The sequence below is a fragment of the Heliangelus exortis genome, unplaced genomic scaffold (assembly GCF_036169615.1).
Source record: "Heliangelus exortis unplaced genomic scaffold, bHelExo1.hap1 Scaffold_95, whole genome shotgun sequence".
NCBI classification, from domain to species: domain Eukaryota; kingdom Metazoa; phylum Chordata; class Aves; order Apodiformes; family Trochilidae; genus Heliangelus; species Heliangelus exortis.
In genome coordinates, this window is record NW_027286011.1 from 10,719 (window position 1) to 32,087 (window position 21,369).

The 21,369-nt window shown below is 57.9% G+C and overlaps 1 protein-coding gene across 2 annotated transcripts; it reads left to right on the top strand.

The window, feature by feature from the left end:
* Positions 1 to 6: 6 nt before the first annotated feature.
* LOC139791052 (kallikrein-14-like) lies at positions 7 to 16,748 on the top strand. Of its 2 annotated transcripts, XM_071732841.1 has the most exons (6): positions 7 to 140; positions 7,841 to 8,000; positions 12,994 to 13,241; positions 14,697 to 14,833; positions 16,507 to 16,683; positions 16,727 to 16,748. In XM_071732841.1, the coding sequence occupies exons 1-5, from the start codon at positions 35 to 37 to the stop codon at positions 16,657 to 16,659; spliced, it is 804 nt and encodes a 267-aa protein (XP_071588942.1). In that variant the 5' UTR covers positions 7 to 34; the 3' UTR covers positions 16,660 to 16,683; positions 16,727 to 16,748. The 2 variants fall into 2 exon arrangements, with proteins under 2 accessions (XP_071588942.1, XP_071588941.1); XM_071732840.1 differs by lacking the exon at positions 16,727 to 16,748 and having other exon boundaries at positions 16,507 to 16,705.
* Positions 16,749 to 21,369: the final 4,621 nt, after the last annotated feature.

Here is a 21,369-nt window from a genome sequence, read left to right on the forward strand (position 1 = left end):
TCCCATCATCCCCTTCGCTTTCTTTACCTCAGAAATGGCTCCTGAGGGGCCCTGCGGCCTCCTCCTCCTCCTCCTCAGCGCCGGCTTCTTGGGGACCTCGCCGGGGAGAGCTCAGAACGGGGGGAACCAAGGAGATGAGAGTGAGTCCAAAAGCCCCTTTTTGGGGTTTTTTTTTAGGGTTTTTTTGGGTTTTTTGGGTTTTGGGGGTTTTTTTGGGTTTTTTTGGGGGGTTTTTTGGTTGGATCTCGGAGAAGTCCCACGGGACGCGGTGGGATGGGCTGAGGAGATCCCGGGGGAAGGGTTGAGGTTTGGAGAGGTGGTTTTGGTTTCTACCAAGAGGTAAAACCCAACCCCAACCCCAACCCCAACCCCAAACCCAACCTCAGGGCCCAGAGAAGGTCCCGGTCTGGGATCTTCTCCAGAAAGTCCTGAAGGAACCCAAAAAAAAACCCAAAAAATCCTCAGCGCCGGCTTCTTGGGGGCCTCGTTGGGGAGAGCTCAGATGGGGGGGAACCAAGAGATGAGAGCAAGTCCAAACCCCCTTTTTTTGGGTTTTTTTTAGGGTTTTTTGGGTTTTTTGGGGTTTTAGGGTTTATTTGGGGTTTTTTGGGGTTTTTTTGGGGGGCTTTTTGGTTGGATCTTGGAGAAGTCCCACGGGACGCGGTGGGACGGGCTGAGGAGATCCCGGGGGAAGGGTTGAGGTTTGGAGAGGTGGTTTTGGTTTCTACCAAGAGGTAAAACCCAACCCCAACCCCAACCTCAGGAGAAGATCCTGGTCTGGGATCTTCTCCAGAAGGTCCTGAAGGAACCCAAAAAAAACCCCCCAAAAAAAGTCACCTGGAAGAAGGGGCGTCAGGAAGTGGATTCCTCTCCACGAGGACCACGAGGTGGAGGATGTCCCAAAAAAATTTGGGTGGGAAGAGACCTCTTGGGGCTTCATCTCCAAAGCCCTGGGAGATGCCTCCAACTTTGGGGCCTCTTCAAGCCCCCCGAGCCACCGACTCCAGTCTTGGAGTCAAAGCTTGGAAGCTTCCAACTGGGAGATGGGGTTGGGTTGGAGGCACCAAACGTGGTGCTTGGAGGTCTCTGGAGGTCCAGGAGGTGGTGGAGGAACCATCCAAGTCTTCTCCTGATGAAGGAACCATCCAGGTCTCTTCATGAAGGAACCATCCAGGTCTCCTCTTGGTGGAGGAACCAACCAGGTCTCTTGAAGAAGGAACCAACCGGATCTTCTCTTGAAGGAACCATCCAGATCTTCTCTTGATGAAGGAACCAACCAGATCTTCTCTTGATGAAGGAACCATCCAGGTCTCCTCTTGGTGGAGGAACCAACCAGATCTTCTCTTGATGAAGGAACCAACCGGATCTTCTCTTGAAGAAGGAACCATCCAGGTCTCTTCATGAAGGAACCATCCAGATCTTCTCCTGATGGAGGAACCATCCAGATCTTCTCTTGATGAAGGAACCATCCAGGTCTCCTCTTGGTGGAGGAACCAACCAGGTCTCTTGAAGAAGGAACCATGCAGATCTTCTCTTGAAGAAGGAACCAACCAGGTCTTCTCTTGATGAAGGAACCATCCAGGTCTCCTCTTGATGAAGGAACCAACCAGATCTTCTGTTGATGAAGGAACCATCCAGATCTTCTCTTGATGAAGGAACCAACCAGGTCTCTTGAAGAAGGAACCAACCGGATCTTCTCTTGAAGAAGGAACCATCCAGGTCTTCTCCTGATGAAGGAACCATCCAGGTCTCTTGATGAAGGAACCATCCAGATCTTCTCTTGATGAAGGAACCATCCAGGTCTCCTCTTGAAGAAGGAACCATCCAGGTCTTCTCTTGATGAAGGAACCATCCAGATCTCTTGATGAAGGAACCATCCAGATCTCCTCTTGATGAAGGAACCATCCAGGTCTCCTCTTGGTGGAGGAACCATCCAGATCTTCTCTTGATGGAGGAACCATCCAGGTCTTCTCTTGAAGAAGGAACCAACCAGGTCTTCTCTTGATGAAGGAACCATCCAGGTCTCCTCTTGATGGAGGAACCATCCAGATCTTCTCTTGAAGGAACCAACCAGATCTTCTCTTGAAGGAACCAACCAGATCTTCTCTTGATGAAGGAACCATCCAGATCTCTTGGTGAAGGAACCATCCAGGTCTCCTCTTGGAGCTTCCCAGGGATGGGCGAAGCCTCTGAGATGCCTTCAAAGAGCTCTGGTGGGATCTCAAGCTCCCTTGGGTGCTCTTCCAAAATTCCAGGAGGGATTTTGGAGGTCAGGAGAGGGTTCCCACCCTCCCACGCTGGAGACGCCGCTCCCAGGGACCGGAGAATTCCAGGACGTCTCCACCCGGCCCAGTACAAACCAGTCCCACCAGTACATTCCAATGTCCCAACCTGGAGAGATGGGAGGGATGGGAGGCACCAGCCCCACGTGGCCTTGGCCCAGGTCCTCCAAGCTTCACCCTCAGGCAAAAAACAAAAAAAAATAAAAAACATCTCCAAGATGTTCCAGGTGGAGGAGGTCAAGGTGGCCTCATGGTCATCATGGGCTTGGTGGTCATGGGCTTGGTGGTCAAGGTCTTGGTGGTCAAGGTCTTGGTGGTCATGGGCTTGGTGGTCATGGGCTTGGTGGTCAAGGTCTCATGGTGGTCATGGCCACAAGGTGATGATGGCTTCATGGTGGCCATGGGCTTGGTGGTCAAGGTCTTGATGGTCAGGGTCTTGGTGGTGATGGCCTCATGGTGGTCATGGGCTTGGTGGTCATGGGCTTGGTGGTCAAGGTCTTGGTGGTCAAGGTCTTGGTGGTCATGGGCTTGGTGGTCAAAGCCTCATGGTGGTCATGGGCTTGGTGGTCAAAGCCTCATGGTGGTCATGGCCACAAGAGGATGATGGCTTCATGGTGGCCATGGGCTTGATGGCCATGGTCTTGGTGGTCAAGGTCTTGATGGTCAGGGTCTTGGTGGTCATGGTCTTGGTGGTCATGGGCTTGGTGGTCAAGGTCTTGAAGGTCATGGGCTTGGTGGTGATGGGCTTGGTGGTCAAGGTCTTGGTGGTCAAGGTCTTGGTGGTCATGGTCTTGGTGGTCATGGGCTTGGTGGTCAAGGTCTTGGTGGTCATGGGCTTGGTGGTCATGGGCTTGGTGGTCATGGGCTTGGTGGTCAAGGCCTCATGGTGGTCATGGCCACAAGGTGATGATGGCTTCATGGTGGCCATGGGCTTGGTGGTCAAGGTCTTGATGGTCAGGGTCTTGGTGGTCATGATCTCATGGTGGTCAAGGTCTTGAAGGTCATGAGCTTGGTGGTCATGGACTTGGTGGTCATGGCCACAAGGTGGTGATGGCCTCATGGTGGTCATGGGCTTGGTGGTCAAGGTCTTGAGGGCCATGGTCTTGATGGTCAGGGTCTTGGTGGTGATGGCCTCATGGTGGTCACAGCTTCATGGTGGTCATGGCCACAAGGTGGCCAAGGCCTCATGGTGGTGATGACCTCATGGTGGCCATGGTCTTGGTGGTCAAGGGCTTGGTGGTCAAGGGCTTGGTGGTCATGGCCTCATGGTGGTCATGGTCTTGATGGTCATGGACTTGGTGGTCAAGGTCTTGAAGGTCAAGGTGTTGGTGGTCATGGACTTGGTGGCCATGGCCTCCAGGTGGTCACCCTGGCAACCTTCAGCCATTACCAATGTCCTGACAAGGGGAGGGTCACCTCATCTTGGAGACCCCTGACCATGCTTGGGGTGGGATCCCCTCTTGGAGCCACCTCGAGTGGGAGGAGAAGCTCCTGGAGATCCCTCAAGCCCTGGGAGATCTTCTGGAGCCACCACAAGGCATGGGAGAACCTTCTGGAGCCACCAGAAGCTGGGGGAGATATTTCTGTGGGCACCTCAAGCCCTGGGAGCCCAGAACTTCTCCAGCTGGGCCTGAAGTGGTGGCCAAGAACTTCCCAGAACTTCTCCAACCCAGAACTTCTCCAGCTGGGCCTGAAGTGGTGGCCAAGAACCTCCCAGAACTTCTCCAGCTGGGCCTAAACAGGTGGCCAAGAAACTCCCAGAACTTCTCCCACCCAGAACTTCTCCAACCCAGAACTCTCCAACCAAGAACTTCTCCCACCCAGGTCCTACAGAGGTGGCCAAGAACCACCCAGAACTTCTCCAGCTGGGCCTGAAGTGGTGGCCCAGAACCTCCCAGAACTTCTCCAGCTGGGCCTGAAGAGGTGGCCAAGAACCTCCCAGAGCTTCTCCAGCTGGGCCTGAAGAGGTGGCCAAGAACCTCCCAGAACTTCTCCAACCCAGAACTTCTCCAACCCAGAACTTCTCCTGCTGGGCCTGAAGTGGTGGCCAAGAACTTCCCAGAACTTCTCCAACCCAGGTCCTACAGAGGTGGCCAAGAACCTCCCAGAACTTCTCCAGCTGGGCCTAAAGAGGTGGCCAAGAACCACCCAGAACTTCTCCAACCCAGAACTTCTCCAGCTGGTCCCAAAGAGGTGGCCAAGAACCTCCCAGAACTTCTCCAACCCAGAACTTCTCCAGCTGGGCCTGAAGAGGTGGCCAAGAACTTCCCAGAACTTCTCCAACCCAGAACTTCTCCAACCCAGAACTTCTCCCACCCAGGTCCTACAGAGGTGGCCAAGAACCTCCCAGAACTTCTCCAGCTGGTCCTACAGGTTGGGCCACCCAGAGAAGCCCCAGAGCTCAGCTCCTTTTTGGGGCGCGGCGCCTCCACCCTCCGGGTGCCACTTCCTGGAGAGGGAGGGGTGGAAGCCTTGGAGATAAGGAGGCCCCTCAGGGACTTCCTGAGATGCCACCACGGCCCGGACGCCGCGTTCACCCGAGCCAGTGGCCCAGCAGGTCCTGGAGGTTGGGTGGCTTCTCCTTGGAGGACCTCGAGTTCCAAGCTGGGTGGGGTTGGGAGAGCCCAAACTTCCAAGTTTTGGGTCCAAGGTCTGGATTTCCGGGAGAGCCTGGAAATTGTTTGGGTTTTTTGGTTTTTTTTGGCTTGGTTGGGGGTTTTTGCACCAAAAAAAAAGCCCGGGAGGGACCTCAGGAGGAGGTGACCCAAAAAAAAGAGAATTTTGGGGTTCCTTGGGGATGGTTTTGCCGTGGTGATGGCCTCAAGGTGGTGATGGCCTCAAGGTGGTGATGGCCTCAAGGTGGTGATGGCCTCATGGTGGTGATGGGCTTGGTGGTCATGGGCTTGGTGGTCATGGGCTTGGTGGTCAAGGCCTCATGGTGGTCATGGTCACAAGGTGATGATGGCTTCATGGTGGTCAAGGTCTTGGTGGTCAAGGTCTTGGTGGTCAAGGTCTTGGTGGTCATGGTCTTGGTGGTGATGGCCTCAAGGTGGTGATGACCTCATGGTGGTCATGGTCTTGATGGTCATGGTCTTGGTGGTGATGGCCTCAAGGTGGTGATGACCTCATGGTGGTCATGGTCTTGATGGTCGTGGTCTTGGTGGTCATGGCCTTGATGGTCATGGCCTCATGGTGGTGATGGCTCATGGTGGCCCTGGTCTGATGGTTGTGGTCTTGGTGGTCATAGTCTCATGGTGGTCATGGTCTTGGTGGCCATGGTCTTGATGGCCATAGCTTCATGGTGGTCATGGCCACAAGGTGGCCATGGCCTTGTGGTGGTGATGACCTCATGGTGGTCATGGTCTTGGTGGTCATGATGGTGATGGCCTCAAGGTGGTGATGGCCTCATGGTGGTCATGGTCTTGATGGTCATGGCCTCAAGGTGGTCATAGCTTCACGGTGGTCATGGCCACAAGGTGGCCAAGACCTCGTGGTGGTGATGGTCTTGATGGTCATGGCCTCATGGTCTTGATGGCCTCAAGGTGGTCATGGTCTTGATGGCCATGGCCTCATGGTGGTCATGGCCACAAGGTGGTGATGACCTCATGGTGGTCATGGTCTTGATGGTCATAGCTTCATGGTGGTCATGGCCACAAGGTGGCCAAGGCCGCATGGTGGTGATGGCCTTGATGGTCATGATGGTGATGGCCTCATGGTGGTGATGACCTCCTGATGGTCATGGTCTGATGGTCGTGGTCTTGGTGGTCATGGCCACAAGGTTGCCAAGGCCTCATGCTGGTGATGGTCTTGATGGTCATGGCCACAAGGTGGTGATGACCTCATGGTGGTGATGGCCTCATGATGGCCATGGTCTTGGTGGCCATGGTCTTGATTGTCATAGCTTCATGGTGGTCATGGCCACAAGGTGGCCATGGCCTCGTGGTGGTGATGACCTCATAGTGGTCATGGTCTTGGTGGTCATGGTCTTGGTGGCCATGGCCTCAAGGTGGTGATGGTCTTGGTGGTCATGGTCTTGATGGTCATGGCCTCAAGGTGGCCAAGGCCTCATGGTGGTGATGGTCTTGGTGGCCATGGCCTCAAGGTGGTCATGGCCACAAGGTGGCCAAGGCCTCATGGTGGTGATGACCTCATGGTGGTCATGGTCTTGGTGGTCATGGTCTTGGTGGTCAAGGTCTTGGTGGTCAAGGTCTTGGTGGACATGGTCTTGGTGGCCATGGTCTCAAGGTGGTCATGGTCTTGGTGGTCAAGGTCTTGGTGGTGATGGCCTGAAGGTGGTGATGACCTCATGGTGGTGATGACCTCATGGTGGTCATGGTCATGGTGGTCAAGGTCTTGGTGGTCATGGTCTTGGTGGTGATGGCCTCATGGTGGTCACAGCTTCATGGTGGTCATGGCCACAAGGTGGCCAAGGCCTCATGGTGGTGATGACCTCATGGTGGTCATGGTCTTGGTGGTCAAGGGCTTGGTGGTCATGGCCTCATGGTGGTCAAGGTCTTGGTGGTCAAGGTCTTGGTGGACATGGTCTTGATGGTCATGGTCTTGGTGGTCATGGTCTTGGTGGTCATGGCCACAAGGTGATGATGGCCTCATGGTGGTCATGGTCTTGGTGGTCATGGTCTTGATGGCCATGGCCTTGATGGTCATGGCCTCATGGTGGTGATGGCTTCATGGTGGCCATGGTCTGATTGTCGTGGTCTTGGTGGTCATGGTCTCATGATGGTCACAGCTTCATGGTGGTCATGGCCACAAGGTGGCCAAGACCTCGTGGTGGTGATGGTCTTGATGGTCATGGTCTCATGGTCTTGATGGCCTCAAGGTGGTCATGGTCTTGATGGCCATGGCCTCATGGTGGTCATGGCCACAAGGTGGTGATGACCTCATGGTGGTCATGGTCTTGATGGTCATGGCCTCAAGGTGGTGATGACTTCATGGTGGTCATGGTCTTGGTGGCCATGGTCTCAAGGTGGTCATGGTCTTGATGGTTATGGTCTTGGTGGCCATGGCCACAAGGTGGCCAAGGCCTCATGGTGGTGATGACCTCATGGTGGTCATGGTCTTGATGGTCATGGCCTCAAGGTGGTGATGACTTCATGGTGGTCATGGTCTTGGTGGCCATGGTCTCAAGGTGGTCATGGTCTTGATGGTTATGGTCTTGGTGGCCATGGCCACAAGGTGGCCAAGGCCTCATGGTGGTGATGACCTCATGGTGGTCATGGTCTTGGTGGCCATGGTCTTGATGGTCATGGCCTCAAGGTGGCCAAGGCCTCATGGTGGTGATGGTCTTGGTGGCCATGGTTTTGGTGGTCATGGTCTTGGTCGTCATGGTCTTGGTGGTCATGGTCTTGGTGGTCATGGTCTTGGTGGTCATGGTCTTGGTGGCCATGGCCTCAAGGTGGTGATGATCTTCATGGTCGTGTTTCCCCGTTTCTCCTTTGGTTTTTTTTTTGGGGGGCCACCTTCCCATCCAAGATGGTGGCTTCCGATGACGTCACGGGTGGGCGTGGCCTGTTGACCCTGTCCTCCTTGGTGTCTTCCAGCCCCGGAGGACGAATCGCGCATCATCGGGGGTCGCCCGTGCTCCATCAACCAAAGACCCTTCCAGGTGGCCCTCACCAAGCGGGGGCAGATCCTCTGCGGGGGCAGCTTGATCGGGGCCCAATGGGTGCTGACCGCCGCCCACTGCAGGCAGCCAATCAGGTGAGTGGGTTCTGGAGTCAGGTGACCCGTAATTACCTGAGGAGCCAAGGCCCGTTGGCCGGGAAGTCTTGGAAGAGGAGGTCAAGTGGGGCTCCTCCAATGGTTGGGAGGTCCAAGGGTGGTGGGACTTGGAGGAGATGAAGGCTCTGAGGGGCGACGTCCACGTCGGGGCCATCTCTGGGGTTTGTGGGGTCCAAAAAAAGGGGAGAAGGTCCAGGCAGGAATCTCCAGGTTGTCCCCAAAGGGTTGGAAGAAGAAGTTGGAGGTTCTGGAGGGGAAGCTGTGAGGGGGGGGAAAGGTTGGGGAGAGGTTGGGATGAGGGCAACGTCCCCGAGGTGTTGGGGACATCACTGAGAGGTTGAGGGTGATGTCCTGGAGATGTTGGGGACATCCCTGAGGTGTTGGGGACATCCTTGAGAGGTTGAGGACATCTCTGAGGTGTTGGGGACATCCCTGAGAGGTTGGGGACATCCCTGAGAGGTTGGGGACAATGTGGAGATGTTGAGGGTGATGTCCTGGAGATGTTGGGGACATCTCTGAGAGGTTGGGGACATCCTTGAGAGGTTGGGGACATCCCTGGGAGGTTGGAGACATCACTGAGAGGTTGGGGACATCCCCAAGATGTTGGGGACAACGTTATGGAGATGTTGGGGACATCACTGAGGTGTTGGGGACATTCCTGAGAGGTTGAGGGTGATGTCCTGGAGATGTTGGGGACAACGTTGTGGAGATTTTGGGGACATCCCTGAGAGGTTGGGGACATCCCTGAGGTGTTGGAGACATCCCTGAGGTGTTGAGGGTGATGTCCTGGAGATGTTGAGGACATCCCTGAGGTGTTGGGGAAGTCCCTGAGGTGTTGGGGACATCCCTGAGGTGTTGGGGACATCCCTGAGGTGTTGGGGACATCCCTGAGAGGTTGGGGACATCTCTGAGAGGTTGGGGACGTCCCTGAGAGGTTGGGGACACCCCTGAGGTGTTGAGGACATCTCTGAGGTGTTGAGGGTGATGTTCTGGAGATGTTGGGGACATCCCTGAGGTGTTGGGGACGTCCCTGAGAGGTTGGGGACATCTCTGAGGTGTTGGGGACATCTCTGAGGTGTTGGGGACATCTCTGAGGTGTTGGGGACGTCCCTGAGAGGTTGGGGACATCCCTGAGGTGTTGGGGACATCTCTGAGGTGTTGAGGGTGATGTTCTGGAGATGTTGGGGACATCCCTGAGGTGTTGGGGACATCCCTGAGGTGTTGGGGACATCCCTGAGCTGTGTCCCACAGGACTCCCGGGGCCTGGAAGTTGAAGTCAAAGGCCCCGAGGCCTTTCCTTGGCCTCAAGGCCCCGGAGCCATCTTGGGACCTCTTGGAGGCCCCGGGGGTTCTTCTGGCCTCCTCCCCCCTCAACTTTGAGGCCCACCAGGTCCTCAGCACCCAAAAAGGGGGCACCCAAAGCCTCTTCTCAGGGTGGGGCCACCCATCATCTCCTCTTCTTCCCCTCCCAAGGGACCTGAGGGTGCTGATCAGAACCGACACCTTATGGGACGGGACCGGGGAGGAGAGGAGCATCTCCAGGCTTTGGGGGGACATCCCTGAGGTGTTGGGGACATCCCTGAGGTGTTGGGGACATCACTGAGGTGTTGGGGAAGTCCCTGAGGTGCTGGGGACATCCCTGACGTGTTGGGGACATCTCTGAGGTGTTGAGGACATCTCTGAGGTGTTGAGGGTGATGTCCTGGAGATGTTGGGGACATCCCTGAGGTGTTGGGGACATCCCTGAGAGGTTGGGGACATCTCTGAGGTGTTGGGGACATCCCTGAGGTGTTGGGGACATCCCTGAGAGGTTGGGGACATCTCTGAGGTGTTGGGAACATCCCTGAGGTGTTGGGGACATCCCTGAGCTGTGTCCCACAGGACTCCTGGGGCCTGGAAGTTGAAGTCAAAGGCCCCAAGGCCTTTCCTTGGCCTCAAGGCCCCGGAGCCATCTTGGGACCTCTTGGAGGCCCCGGGGGTTCTTCTGGCCTCCTCCTCCCTCAACTTTGAGGCCCACCAGGTCCTCAGCACCCAAAAAGGGGGCACCCAAAGGTCTCTTCTCAGCGTGGGGCCACCCATCATCTCCTCTTCTTCTCCCCCCAAGGGACCTGAGGGTGCTGATGGGAACCGACACCTTCTGGGACGGGACCATAGAGGAGAGGAGCATCTCCAGGCTTTGGGGGGACATCCCTGAGGTGTTGGGGACATCCTTGAGGTGTTTGGGACGTCCCTGAGGTGTTGGGGACATCCCTGAGAGGTTGGGGACATCACTAAGACCTTGGGGACATCTCTGAGGTGTTGAGGGTGATGTCCTGGAGATGTTGGGGACATCCCTGAGGTGCTGGGAACATCCCTGAGCTGTGTCCCACAGGACTCCCCGGGCCTGGAAGTTGAAGTCAAAGGCCCCGAGGCCTTTCCTTGGCCTCAAGGCCCCGGAGCCATCTTGGGACCTCTTGGAGGCCCCGGGGGTTCTTCTGGCCTCCTCCCCCCTCAACTTTGAGGCCCACCAGGTCCTCAGCACCCAAAAAGGGGGCACCCAAAGGTCTCTTCTCGGCGTGGGGCCACCCAGCATCTCCTCTTCTTCCCTCCCCAAGGGACCTGAGGGTGCTGATGGGAACCGACACCTTACGGGACGGGACCGGGGAGGAGAGGAGCATCTCCAGGCTTTGGGGGGACATCCCTGAGGTGTTGGGGACATCCCTGAGAGGTTGGGGACATCCCTGAGGTGTTGAGGACATCTCTGAGGTGTTGGGGACATCTCTGAGGTGTTGGGGACATCGCTGAGGTGTTGGGGACATCTCTGAGGTGTTGAGGACATCTCTGAGGTGTTGAGGGTGATGTCCTGGAGATGTTGAGGACATCCCGGAGGTGTTGGGGACATCCCTGAGGTGTTGGGGACATCCCTGAGCTGTGTCCCACAGGACTCCCAGGGCCTGGAAGTTGAAGTCAAAGGCCCCAAGGCCTTTCCTTGGCCTCAAGGCCCCGGAGCCATCTTGGGACCTCTTGGAGGCCCCGGGGGTTCTTCTGGCCTCCTCCCCCCTCAACTTTGAGGCCCACCAGGTCCTCAGCACCCAAAAAGGGGGCACCCAAAGCCTCTTCTCGGCGTGGGGCCACCCAGCATCTCCTCTTCTTCCACCCCCAAGGGACCTGAGGGTGCTGATCGGAACCGACACCTTCTGGGACGGGACCGGGGAGGAGAGGAGCATCTCCAGGCTTTGGGGGGACATCCCTGAGGTGTTGGGGACATCCTTGAGGTGTTGGGGACATCCCTGAGAGGTTGGGGACATCTCTGAGAGGTTGGGGACATCCCTGAGGTGTTGGGGACATCCCTGAGAGATTGGGGACATCTCTGAGGTGTTGGGGACATCTCTGAGGTGTTGGGGACATCTCTGAGAGGTTGGGGACATCTCTGAGAGGTTGGGGACATCCCTGAGGTGTTGGGGACGTCCCTGAGGTGTTGAGGACATCTCTGAGGTGTTGAGGGTGATGTCCTGGAGATGTTGAGGACATCCCTGAGGTGTTGGGGACATCCCCGAGGTGTTGGGGACATCTCTGAGGTGTTGGGGACATCCCTGAGGTGTTGGGGACATCCCTGAGCTGTGTCCCACAGGACTCCCGGGGCCTGGAAGTTGAAGTCAAAGGCCCCGAGGCCTTTCCTTGGCCTCAAGGCCCCGGAGCCATCTTGGGAGCTCTTGGAGGCCCCCGGGGTTCTTCTGGCCTCCTCCCCCCTCAACTTTGAGGCCCACCAGGTCCTCAGCACCCAAAAAGGGGGCACCCAACGCCTCTTCTCATGGGTGGGGCCACCCATCATCTCCTCTTCTTCCCTCCCCAAGGGACCTGAGGGTGCTGATGGGAACCGACACCTTCCGGGATGGGACCAGGGAGGAGAGGAGCATCTCCAGGCTTTGGGGGGACATCCCTGAGGTGTTGGGGACATCCTTGAGGTGTTGGGGACATCCCTGAGGTGTTGGGGACATCCCTGAGAGGTTGGGGACATCACTGAGGTGTTGAGGACATCTCTGAGGTGTTGGGGACATCTCTGAGGTGTTGGGGACATCCCTGAGCTGTGTCCCACAGGACTCCCCGGGCCTGGAAGTTGAAGTCAAAGGCCCCGAGGCCTTTCCTTGGCCTCAAGGCCCCGGAGCCATCTTGGGACCTCTTGGAGGCCCCGGGGGTTCTTCTGGCCTCCTCCCCCCTCAACTTTGAGGCCCACCAGGTCCTCAGCACTCAAAAAGGGGGCACCCAAAGGTCTCTTCTCGGCGTGGGGCCACCCATCATCTCCTCTTCTTCCCCCCCCAAGGGACCTGAGGGTGCTGATGGGAACCGACACCTTCCGGGACGGGACCGGGGAGGAGAGGAGCATCTCCAGGCTTTGGGGGGACATCCCTGAGGTGTTGGGGACATCCCTGAGAGGTTGGGGACATCACTAAGACCTTGAGGACATCTCTGAGGTGTTGAGGGTGATGTCCTGGAGATGTTGGGGACATCCCTGAGGTGTTGGGGACATCCCTGAGGTGTTGGGGACGTCCCTGAGAGGTTGGGGACATCCCTGAGGTGTTGGGGACATCCCTGAGGTGTTGAGGACATCTCTGAGGTGTTGAGGGTGATGTCCTGGAGATGTTGGGGACATCCCTGAGGTGTTGGGGACATCTCTGAGGTGCTGGGGACATCCCTGAGAGGTTGGGGACATCCCTGAGGTGTTGGGGACATCCCTGAGGTGTTGGGGACATCCCTGAGCTGCGTCCCACGGGACTCCCGGGGCCTGGAAGTTGAAGTCAAAGGCCCCGAGGCCTTTCCTTGGCCTCAAGGCCCCGGAGCCATCTTGGGACCTCTTGGAGGCCCCAGGGGTTCTTCTGGCCTCCTCCCCTCTCAACTTTGAGGCCCACCAGGTCCTCAGCACCCAAAAAGGGGGCACCCAAAGGTCTCTTCTCGGCGTGGGGCCACCCAGCATCTCCTCTTCTTCTCCCCCCAAGGGACCTGAGGGTGCTGATCGGAACCGACACCTTACGGGATGGGACCGGGGTGGTGAGGAGCATCTCCAGGCTTTGGGTCCACCCGGCCTACAACCCCCGGAAGAACGACAACGACTTCATGGTCCTGAGGTTGGACAAACCCGTCCAGTTCAGCAACAGCATCAAGAAGATCCAGTTGGCCACCAAATGTCCCACCGCCGGCATGAGGTGCAGCGTCTCGGGTTGGGGCACCACCAAGTCCCCTGGAGGTATCTAAAGAGGGTTGGGGACCTCGGGGGGGGTGGGTGACATGGCCAAAGGGACCTTCCGGGTGAGGGAGATGGGAGGAGGAGGTCCCTGAGGGACCTCAACTCGATGGAGAAACTCAAAGGCAAAAGTTGGGTTTCTCGCCCTTTGCGTTGACGTGGGATGGAGGTCCACCTCGTGAAGGACCTCATCCAGCCATCTCCTGAGGTCTTCTCTGGCCTCAGCATGGTGGGATGACCTCTCCTGACCTTCTCCTTCTCCATCCCCACCATCTCCATCATCTCAGTTCCCTTTTTCCCTCCCTTTGGGTTGACGTGGGATGGAGGTCCACCACCTGAAGAACCTCCTCCAACCATCTCCTGAGGTCCTCTCTGCCCTCAGTGTGGTGGGATGACCCCTCCTGACCTTCTCCTTCTCCATCCCCACCATCTCCATCATCTCAGTTGACTTTTTCCCTCCCTTTGGGTTGACGTGGGATGGAGGTCTACGTCAGATGGAGGTCCACCACTTGAAGAACCTCACCCAACCACCTCCTGAGGTCTTCTCTGCCCTCAGTGTGGTGGGATGACCCCTCCTGACCTTCTCCTTCTCCATCCCCACCATCTCCACCATCTCAGTTGCCATTTTTTTCCTTCCCTTTGCCTTGACGTCCATTGGTGGTTGACGTGGGATGGAGGTCCACCACCTGAAGAACCTCCTCCAACCATCTCCTGAGGTCCTCTCTGGCCTCCACGTGGTGGGATGACCCCTCCTGACCTTCTCCTTCTCCATCCCCACCATCTCCATCATCTCAGTTCCCTTTTTCCCTCCCTTTGGGTTGACGTGGGATGGAGGTCCACCACCTGAAGAACCTCCTCCAACCATCTCCTGAGGTCCTCTCTGCCCTCAGTGTGGTGGGATGACCCCTCCTGACCTTCTCCTTCTCCATCCCCACCATCTCCACCATCTCAGTTGCCATTTTTTTCCTTCCCTTTGCCTTGACGTCCAATGGTGGTCGACGTGGGATGGAGGTCCACCACCTGAAGAACCTCATCCAACCATCTCCTGAGGTCCTCTCTGCCCTCAGTGTGGTGGGATGACCCCTCCTGACCTTCTCCTTCTCCATCCCCACCATCTCAGTTCCGTTTCTCCCTTTCCTTTGCGTTGACGTCCAATGGCAGTTGACGTGGAATGGAGGTCCACCACCTGAAGCATCTCCTCCATCCATCTCCTGAGGTCTTCTCTGCCCTCAGTGTGGTGGGATGACCCCTCCTGACCTTCTCCTTCTCCATCCCCACCTTCTCAACCAGCAAAGTTGGGTTTCTCTCCCTTTCCTTTGCGTCAACATCCAATGGTGGTAGACGTGGGATGGAGGTCCACCACCTGAAGCACCTCCTCCACCCATCTCCTGAGGTCCTCTCTGGCCTCCACGTGGTGGGATGACCTCTCCTGACCTTCTCCTTCTCCATCCCCACCAGCCAAGCTTCCCAAGAACCTCCAATGTGCCGCCATCCAATCGTTTGGGCGGGAAAGCTGCTCCCGGGCCTACGGCAGCGCCATCACCCCCAACATGTTCTGCGCCGGCGTCCCCCGGGGAGGCGTCGACTCCTGTCAGGTGAGGGGACCTCCTGGAGAGGTCCCAGAACCTCCTGGTGGGACCTGGGGAGGTTCTGGAGATCCTTCAAGTGGAGCTCGGGGAGGTGGGAAGGGACGGGGGAGGTCCAGGTTCTCCAGAACTTCCTGAAGGTCCAGTTGTGGAGCTGGAGATGGGTCCTGGTGGGTCCAGGTTCTCCAGAACTTCCTCAAGGACCTGGAGATGGGTTCTGGGAGGTCCAGGTTCTCCAGAACTTCCTTGAGCTTCAACCATGGAGCTGGGGTTGGGTCCTGGGAGGTCCAGGGGAGGTCCAGGTTCTCCAGAACTTCTTGAAGGAGCTGGACCTGGGTCCTGGTGGGTCCAGGTTCTCCAGAACTTCCTGAAGGTCCAGTTGTGGAGGTCAGGATGGGTTCTGGGAGGTCCCTGGGAGGTCCAGGTTCTCCAGAACTTCCTCAAGGACCTGGAGATGGGTCCTGGTGGGTCCAGGTTCTCCAGAACTTCCTCAAGGAGGTCAGGATGGGTTCTGGTGGGTCCAGGTTCTCCAGAACTTCCTGAAGGAGCTGGGGGTGGGTCCTGGGAGGTCCAGGTTCTCCAGAACTTCTTGAAGGTCCAGTTGTGGAGCTGGGGATGGGTTCTGGTGGGTCCAGGTTCTCCAGAACTTCCTGAAGGTCCAGTTTTGGAGGTCAGGATGGGGTCTGGTGGGTCCAGGTTCTCCAGAACTTCCTCAAGGACCTGGGGATGGGTTCTGGGAGGTCCAGGTTCTCCAGAACTTCCTGAAGGTCCAGTTTTGGAGGTCAGGATGGGGTCTGGTGGGTCCAGGTTCTCCAGAACTTCCTCAAGGAGGTCAGGATGGGTTCTGGTGGGTCCAGGTTCTCCAGAACTTCCTCAAGGAGCTGGAGATGGGTCCTGGTGGGTCCAGGTTCTCCAGAACTTCTTGAAGGTCCAGTTGGGGAGGTCAGGATGGGTTCTGATGGGTCCAGGTTCTCCAGAACTTCTTGAAGGTCCAGTTGTGGAGCTGGAGATGGGTCCTGGTGGGTCCAGGTTCTCCAGAACTTCCTCAAGGACCTGGGGATGGGTTCTGGGAGGTCCAGGTTCTCCAGAACTTCCTCAAGGAGATGGAGATGGGTCCTGGTGGGTCCAGGTTCTCCAGAACTTCCTGAAGGTCCAGTTTTGGAGGTCAGGATGGGTTCTTGTGGGTCCAGGTTCTCCAGAACTTCCTCAAAGAGCTGGGGATGGGTTCTGGGAGGTCCAGGTTCTCCAGAACTTCCTTGAGCTTCAACCATGGAGCTGGGGATGGGGTCTGGTGGGTCCAGGTTCTCCAGAACTTCTTCAAGGAGATGTGGATGGGTTCTGGGATGGGTCCTGGTGGGTCCAGGTTCTCCAGAACTTCTTGAAGGTCCAGTTGTGGAGGTCAGGATGGGTTTGGGTAGGTCCAGGTTCTCCAGAACTTCTTGAAGGAGATGGGGATGGGTTCTGGGATGGGTTCTTGTGGGTCCAGGTTCTCCAGAACTTCCTCAAAGAGCTGGGGATGGGTTCTGGTGGGTCCAGGATCTCCAGAACTTCCTGAAGGAGCTGGGGATGGGTTCTGGGACGGGTTCTGGTGGGTCCAGGTTCTCCAGAACTTCCTTCCTGTTGGTTCTGGAGCTGGGGGGGGTTCGGGGAGGTCCTTTTGTCACCTTCTCCTTTTTTCCCAGGGTGACTCGGGGGGGCCCTTGGTGTGCGGGGGGGTCCTGCAGGGGGTGGTGTCCTGGGGCATGGCCGTCTGCGGCAGGAGGGGACAACCCGGGGTCTACTCCAACGTCTGCCGGGCCACCCCCTGGATCAGGAGGTTCCTCACGGGACAGTGAGGCCTCCAGAACCCCCAGAAGAACCTCCAGGAACTCCCAGAAGAACCTCCAGGAACTCCAGAAGAACCTCCAGGACATCCAGAACCTCCAGAAGAACCTCCAGGAACTCCAGGACATCCAGAAAACCACCCAGAACCTCCCAGAAGAACCTCCAGGAACTCCAGGAGAACCTCCAGGAACTCCAGAAGAACCTCCAGGACATCCAGAACCTCCAGAAGAACCTCCAGGAACTCCAGGACATCCAGAAGAACCTCCAGGACCTCCAGGAAACCACCCAGAACCTCCAGGACATCCAGAACATCCCAGAAGAACCTCCAGAACCTCCAGAAGAACCTCCAGGACCTCTCAGAAGAACCTTCAGGAACTCCAGAACCTCCAGAAGAACCTCCAGGAACTCCAGAAGAACCTCCAGGACCTCCCAGAAGAACCTTCAGGAACTCCAGGAAACCACCCAGAACCTCCAGGACACCCAGAACCTCCAGAAGAACCTCCAGGAACTCCCAGAAGAACCTCCAGGACATCCAGAAGAACCTCCAGGAACTCCAGAACCTCCAGAAGAACCTCCAGGAACTCCCAGAACCTCCCAGAAGAACCTCCAGGACATCCAGAACCTTCCAGAAACTCCAGAAGAACCTCCAGGAACTCCAGGAAACCACCCAGAACCTCCAGGACATCCAGAAACCCACCCAGAACCTTCCAAAAGAACATCCAGAACCTCCAGGACATCCAGAACCTTCCAGAAGAATATCCAGAACCTCCAGAACCTCCAGGAAACCACCCAGAACCTCCAGATTCTCCCCCCAGAACCTCCAGAAAGAATCCAGAACACCCAGAACCTCCCAGAACAACATCCAGAACCTTCAGGGGAGCCTCTAGAACCTCTAGAACCCCCAGAACCTCCCTCCAGAAGAATCCAGAACTTCCAGAACCTCCCAGAACAACATCCAGAACCTTCAGGAGAGCGTCTAGAACCTCTGGAACCTCCAGAACACGACCCAGAACCTCCAGAACTTCCAGAAAACCCTCCAGAACCTCCAATCCCATCACCCCCAGAACCTCCAGAACCTCCAGAACCTCCATCCCGGAACCTCCAGAACAACGTCCTGAACATCCAGAACCTCCCTAAAAGCCTCCAGAACCTCCAGAACCTCCAGAACCTCCAGAACCTCCAGAACCTTCAATCCCATCACCCCCAGAACCCCCAGAACCTCCAGAACCTTCAGAACCTCCACCCCAGAACCTTCAGAACCTCCAGAACCTCCATCCCAGAACCTCCAGAACCTCCAGAACAACGTCCTGAACATCCAGAACCTCCCTAAAATCCTCCAGAACCTCCAGAACCTCAATCCCAGAACCTCCAGAACCTTCAGAACCTCCAGAACCTCCACCCCAGGACCTCCAGAACCCCCAGAACCTCCTTAAAAACCTCCAGAACCTCCAGAACCTCCATCCCAGAACCTCCAGAACCTCCAAAACCACCATCCCACAACCTCCAGAACCTTCAGAACCTCCAGAACCTCCAATCCCATCACCCCCAGAACCTCCAGAACCTCCAGAACCTCCAGAACCTCCACCCCAGAACCTCCAGAACCTCCAGAACCTCCAGAACCTCCAGAACCTCCATCCCAGAACCTCCAGAACCTCCAGAACCTCCATCCCAGAACCTCCATAACCTTCAGAACCTCCAGAACCTCCACCCCAGAACCTCCAGAACCTCCAGAACAGCTTCCAGAACCTCCATAAAAAACCATCCAGAACCTCCAGAACCTCCCAGTTTGGGTCGGGCAGGAGCTGAGAACCCCCCAGGACCCGTTTGGGGAACCCAAAGGACCTCGGGGGGGGGAGGGGGAGAAATAAAAGAGCAAAAAAAACCAAAAAAACCCCAAAAAGATGGAACTGGGGGGGGGGAGGGGAAACTGGGAGCACTGGGAGGCACTGGGAGCACTGGGAGGGCATTGGGAGGGTACTGGGAGGGCATTGGGAGCACTGGGAGGCACTGGGAGGGCATTGGGAGGGTACTGGGAGGGTACTGGGAGGGCACAAGGAGGTACTGGGAGGCACTGGGAGGGTACTGGGAGGGCACAAGGAGGTACTGGGAGGCACTGGGAGGGTACTGGGAGGGTACTGGGAGGCACTGGGAGGGTACTGGGAGCACTGGGAGGGTACTGGGAGGGTACTGGGAGCACTGGGAGGGTACTGGGAGGGCACTGGAAGGCACTGGGAGGCACTGGGAGGGTACTGGGAGGGTACTGGGAGCACTGGGAGGGTACTGGGAGGGTACTGGGAGCACTGGGAGGGTACTGGGAGGGCACTGGGAGGCACTGGGAGGCACTGGGAGGGTACTGGGAGCACTGGGAGGGTACTGGGAGGGCACTGGAAGGCACTGGGAGGCACTGGGAGGGTACTGGGAGGCACTGGGAGGGTATTGGGAGGCACTGGGATCACTGGGAGGATACTGGGAGGTACTGGGAGGGCATTGGGAGGCACTGGGAGGGTACTGGGAGGCACTGGGATCACTGGGAGGATACTGGGAGGCACTGGGAGGGCATTGGGAGGGTACTGGGAGGGTACTGGGAGGGCATTGGGAGCACTGGGAGGCACTGGGAGGGCATTGGGAGGGTACTGGGAGGCACTGGAATCACTGGGAGGGTACTGGGAGGGCACAAGGAGGTACTGGGAGGCACTGGGAGGGCATTGGGAGGGTACTGGGAGGCACTGGGATCACTGGGAGGGTACTGGGAGGGCACTGGGAGGCACTGGGAGGCACTGGGAGGGTACTGGGATCACTGGGAGGGTACTGGGAGGGCACTGGGAGGCACTGGGAGGCACTGGGAGGGCATTGGGAGGCACTGGGAGGGTACTGGGAGGCACTGGGATCACTGGGAGGATACTGGGAGGCACTGGGAGGGCATTGGGAGGGTACTGGGAGGGTGCTGGGAGGGCATTGGGAGCACTGGGAGGCACTGGGAGGGCATTGGGAGGGTACTGGGAGGCACTGGAATCACTGGGAGGGTACTGGGAGGGCACAAGGAGGTACTGGGAGGCACTGGGAGGGCATTGGGAGGGTACTGGGAGGCACTGGGATCACTGGGAGGGTACTGGGAGGGCACTGGGAGGCACTGGGAGGCACTGGGAGGGTACTGGGATCACTGGGAGGGTACTGGGAGGGCACTGGGAGGCACTGGGAGGCACTGGGAGGGTACTGGGAGGCACTGGGAGGGTATTGGGAGGCACTGGGATCACTGGGAGGGTACTGGGAGGCACTGGGAAGGTATTGGGAGGCACTGGGATCACTTGGAGGGTACTGGGAGGTACTGGGAGGGCATTGGGAGGCACTGGGAGGGTACTGGGAGGCACTGGGAGGGTACTGGGAGCACTGGGAGGGCACTCGGAAGGTACTGGGAGGGCACTCAGAGGGTACTGGGAGGGTACTGTGATCAGTGGGAGGGTACTGGGAGGGTACTGGGAGCACTGGGAGGGCACTCAGAGGGTACTGGGAGGGTACTGGGATCACTGGGAGGGTACTGGGAGGGCACTGGGAGGCACTGGGAGGGTACTGGGAGGCACTGGGAGGGTACTGGGAGCACTGGGAGGGCACTCAGAGGGTACTGGGAGGGTACTGGGAGGGCATTGGGAGGCACTGGGAGGGCACAGGGAGTACTGGGAGGGTTCTGGGAGGCACTGGGAGGGCAGTGGGAGGGTACTGGGAGGCACTGGGATCACTGGGAGGGTACTGGGAGGGCACTGGGAGGCACTGGGAGAGTACTGGGAGGCACTGGGAGGCACTGGGATCACTGGAAGGGTACTGGGAGGCACTGGGAGGGCACTGGGAGCCCCGGGAGCCCCGCCCAGGCTGTACTGGGAGGCACTGGGAGGTACTGGGAGGTACTGCGAGGAACTGGGAGCACTGGGAGCCCTGGCCGGGCTGCACTGGGAGGGCACTGGGAAGCCCTGGGATGGCACTGGGAGCACTGGGAGGCACTGGGAGGTACTGGGAGGGCACTGGGAGCACTGGGAGGGTACTGGGAGGGCACTGGGAAGGTTCTGGGAGGGCACTGGGAGCGCTGGGAGGCACTGGGAGGTACTGGGAGGGCACTGGGAGGAACTGGGAGCACTGGGAGCCCAACCCAGGCTGCACTGGGAGGTACTGGGAGGAACTGGGAGCACTGGGAGGGCACTGGGAAGGTTCTGGGAGGGCACAGGGAGCACTGGGAGGGACTGGGAGGTACTGGGAGGGCACTGGGAGGAACTGGGAGCACTGGGAGCCCTGCCCAGGCTGCACTGGGAGGCACTGGGAAGCCCTGGGATAGCACTGGGAGGTACTGGGAGGCACTGGGAGGTACTGGGAGGTACTTGGAAGCCCTGGGATGGCACTGGGAGGTACTGGGAGGCACTGGGAGGTACTGGGAGGGCACTGGGAGCCCCGGGAGCCCGGCCCAGACTGCACTGGGAGGCACTGGGAGGTACTGGGAGGTACTTGGAAGCCCTGTGATAGCACTGGGAGGCACTGGGAAGGTTCTGGGAGGGCACAGGGAGCACTGGGAGGGACTGGGAGGTACTGGGAGGGCACTGGGAGCCCCGCCCAGGCTGCACTGGGAGGCACTGGGAGCACTGGGAGGTACTGGGAGGTCCTTGGAAGCCCTGGGATAGCACTGGGAGGCACTGGGAGGGCACTGGGAGGCACTGGGAGCACTGGGAGCCCCGGGAGCC

Coding starts and splice junctions, on each gene's coding strand:
- LOC139791052 (XM_071732841.1), top strand. CDS start 35: ATGGCTCCTGAGGGGCCCTGCGGCCTCCTCCTCCTCCTCCTCAGCGCC. Junction 141..7,840: donor GGGGAACCAAGGAGATGAGA/GTGAGTCCAAAA, acceptor GGTGTCTTCCAG/CCCCGGAGGACGAATCGCGC. Junction 13,242..14,696: donor CACCACCAAGTCCCCTGGAG/GTATCTAAAGAG, acceptor CATCCCCACCAG/CCAAGCTTCCCAAGAACCTC.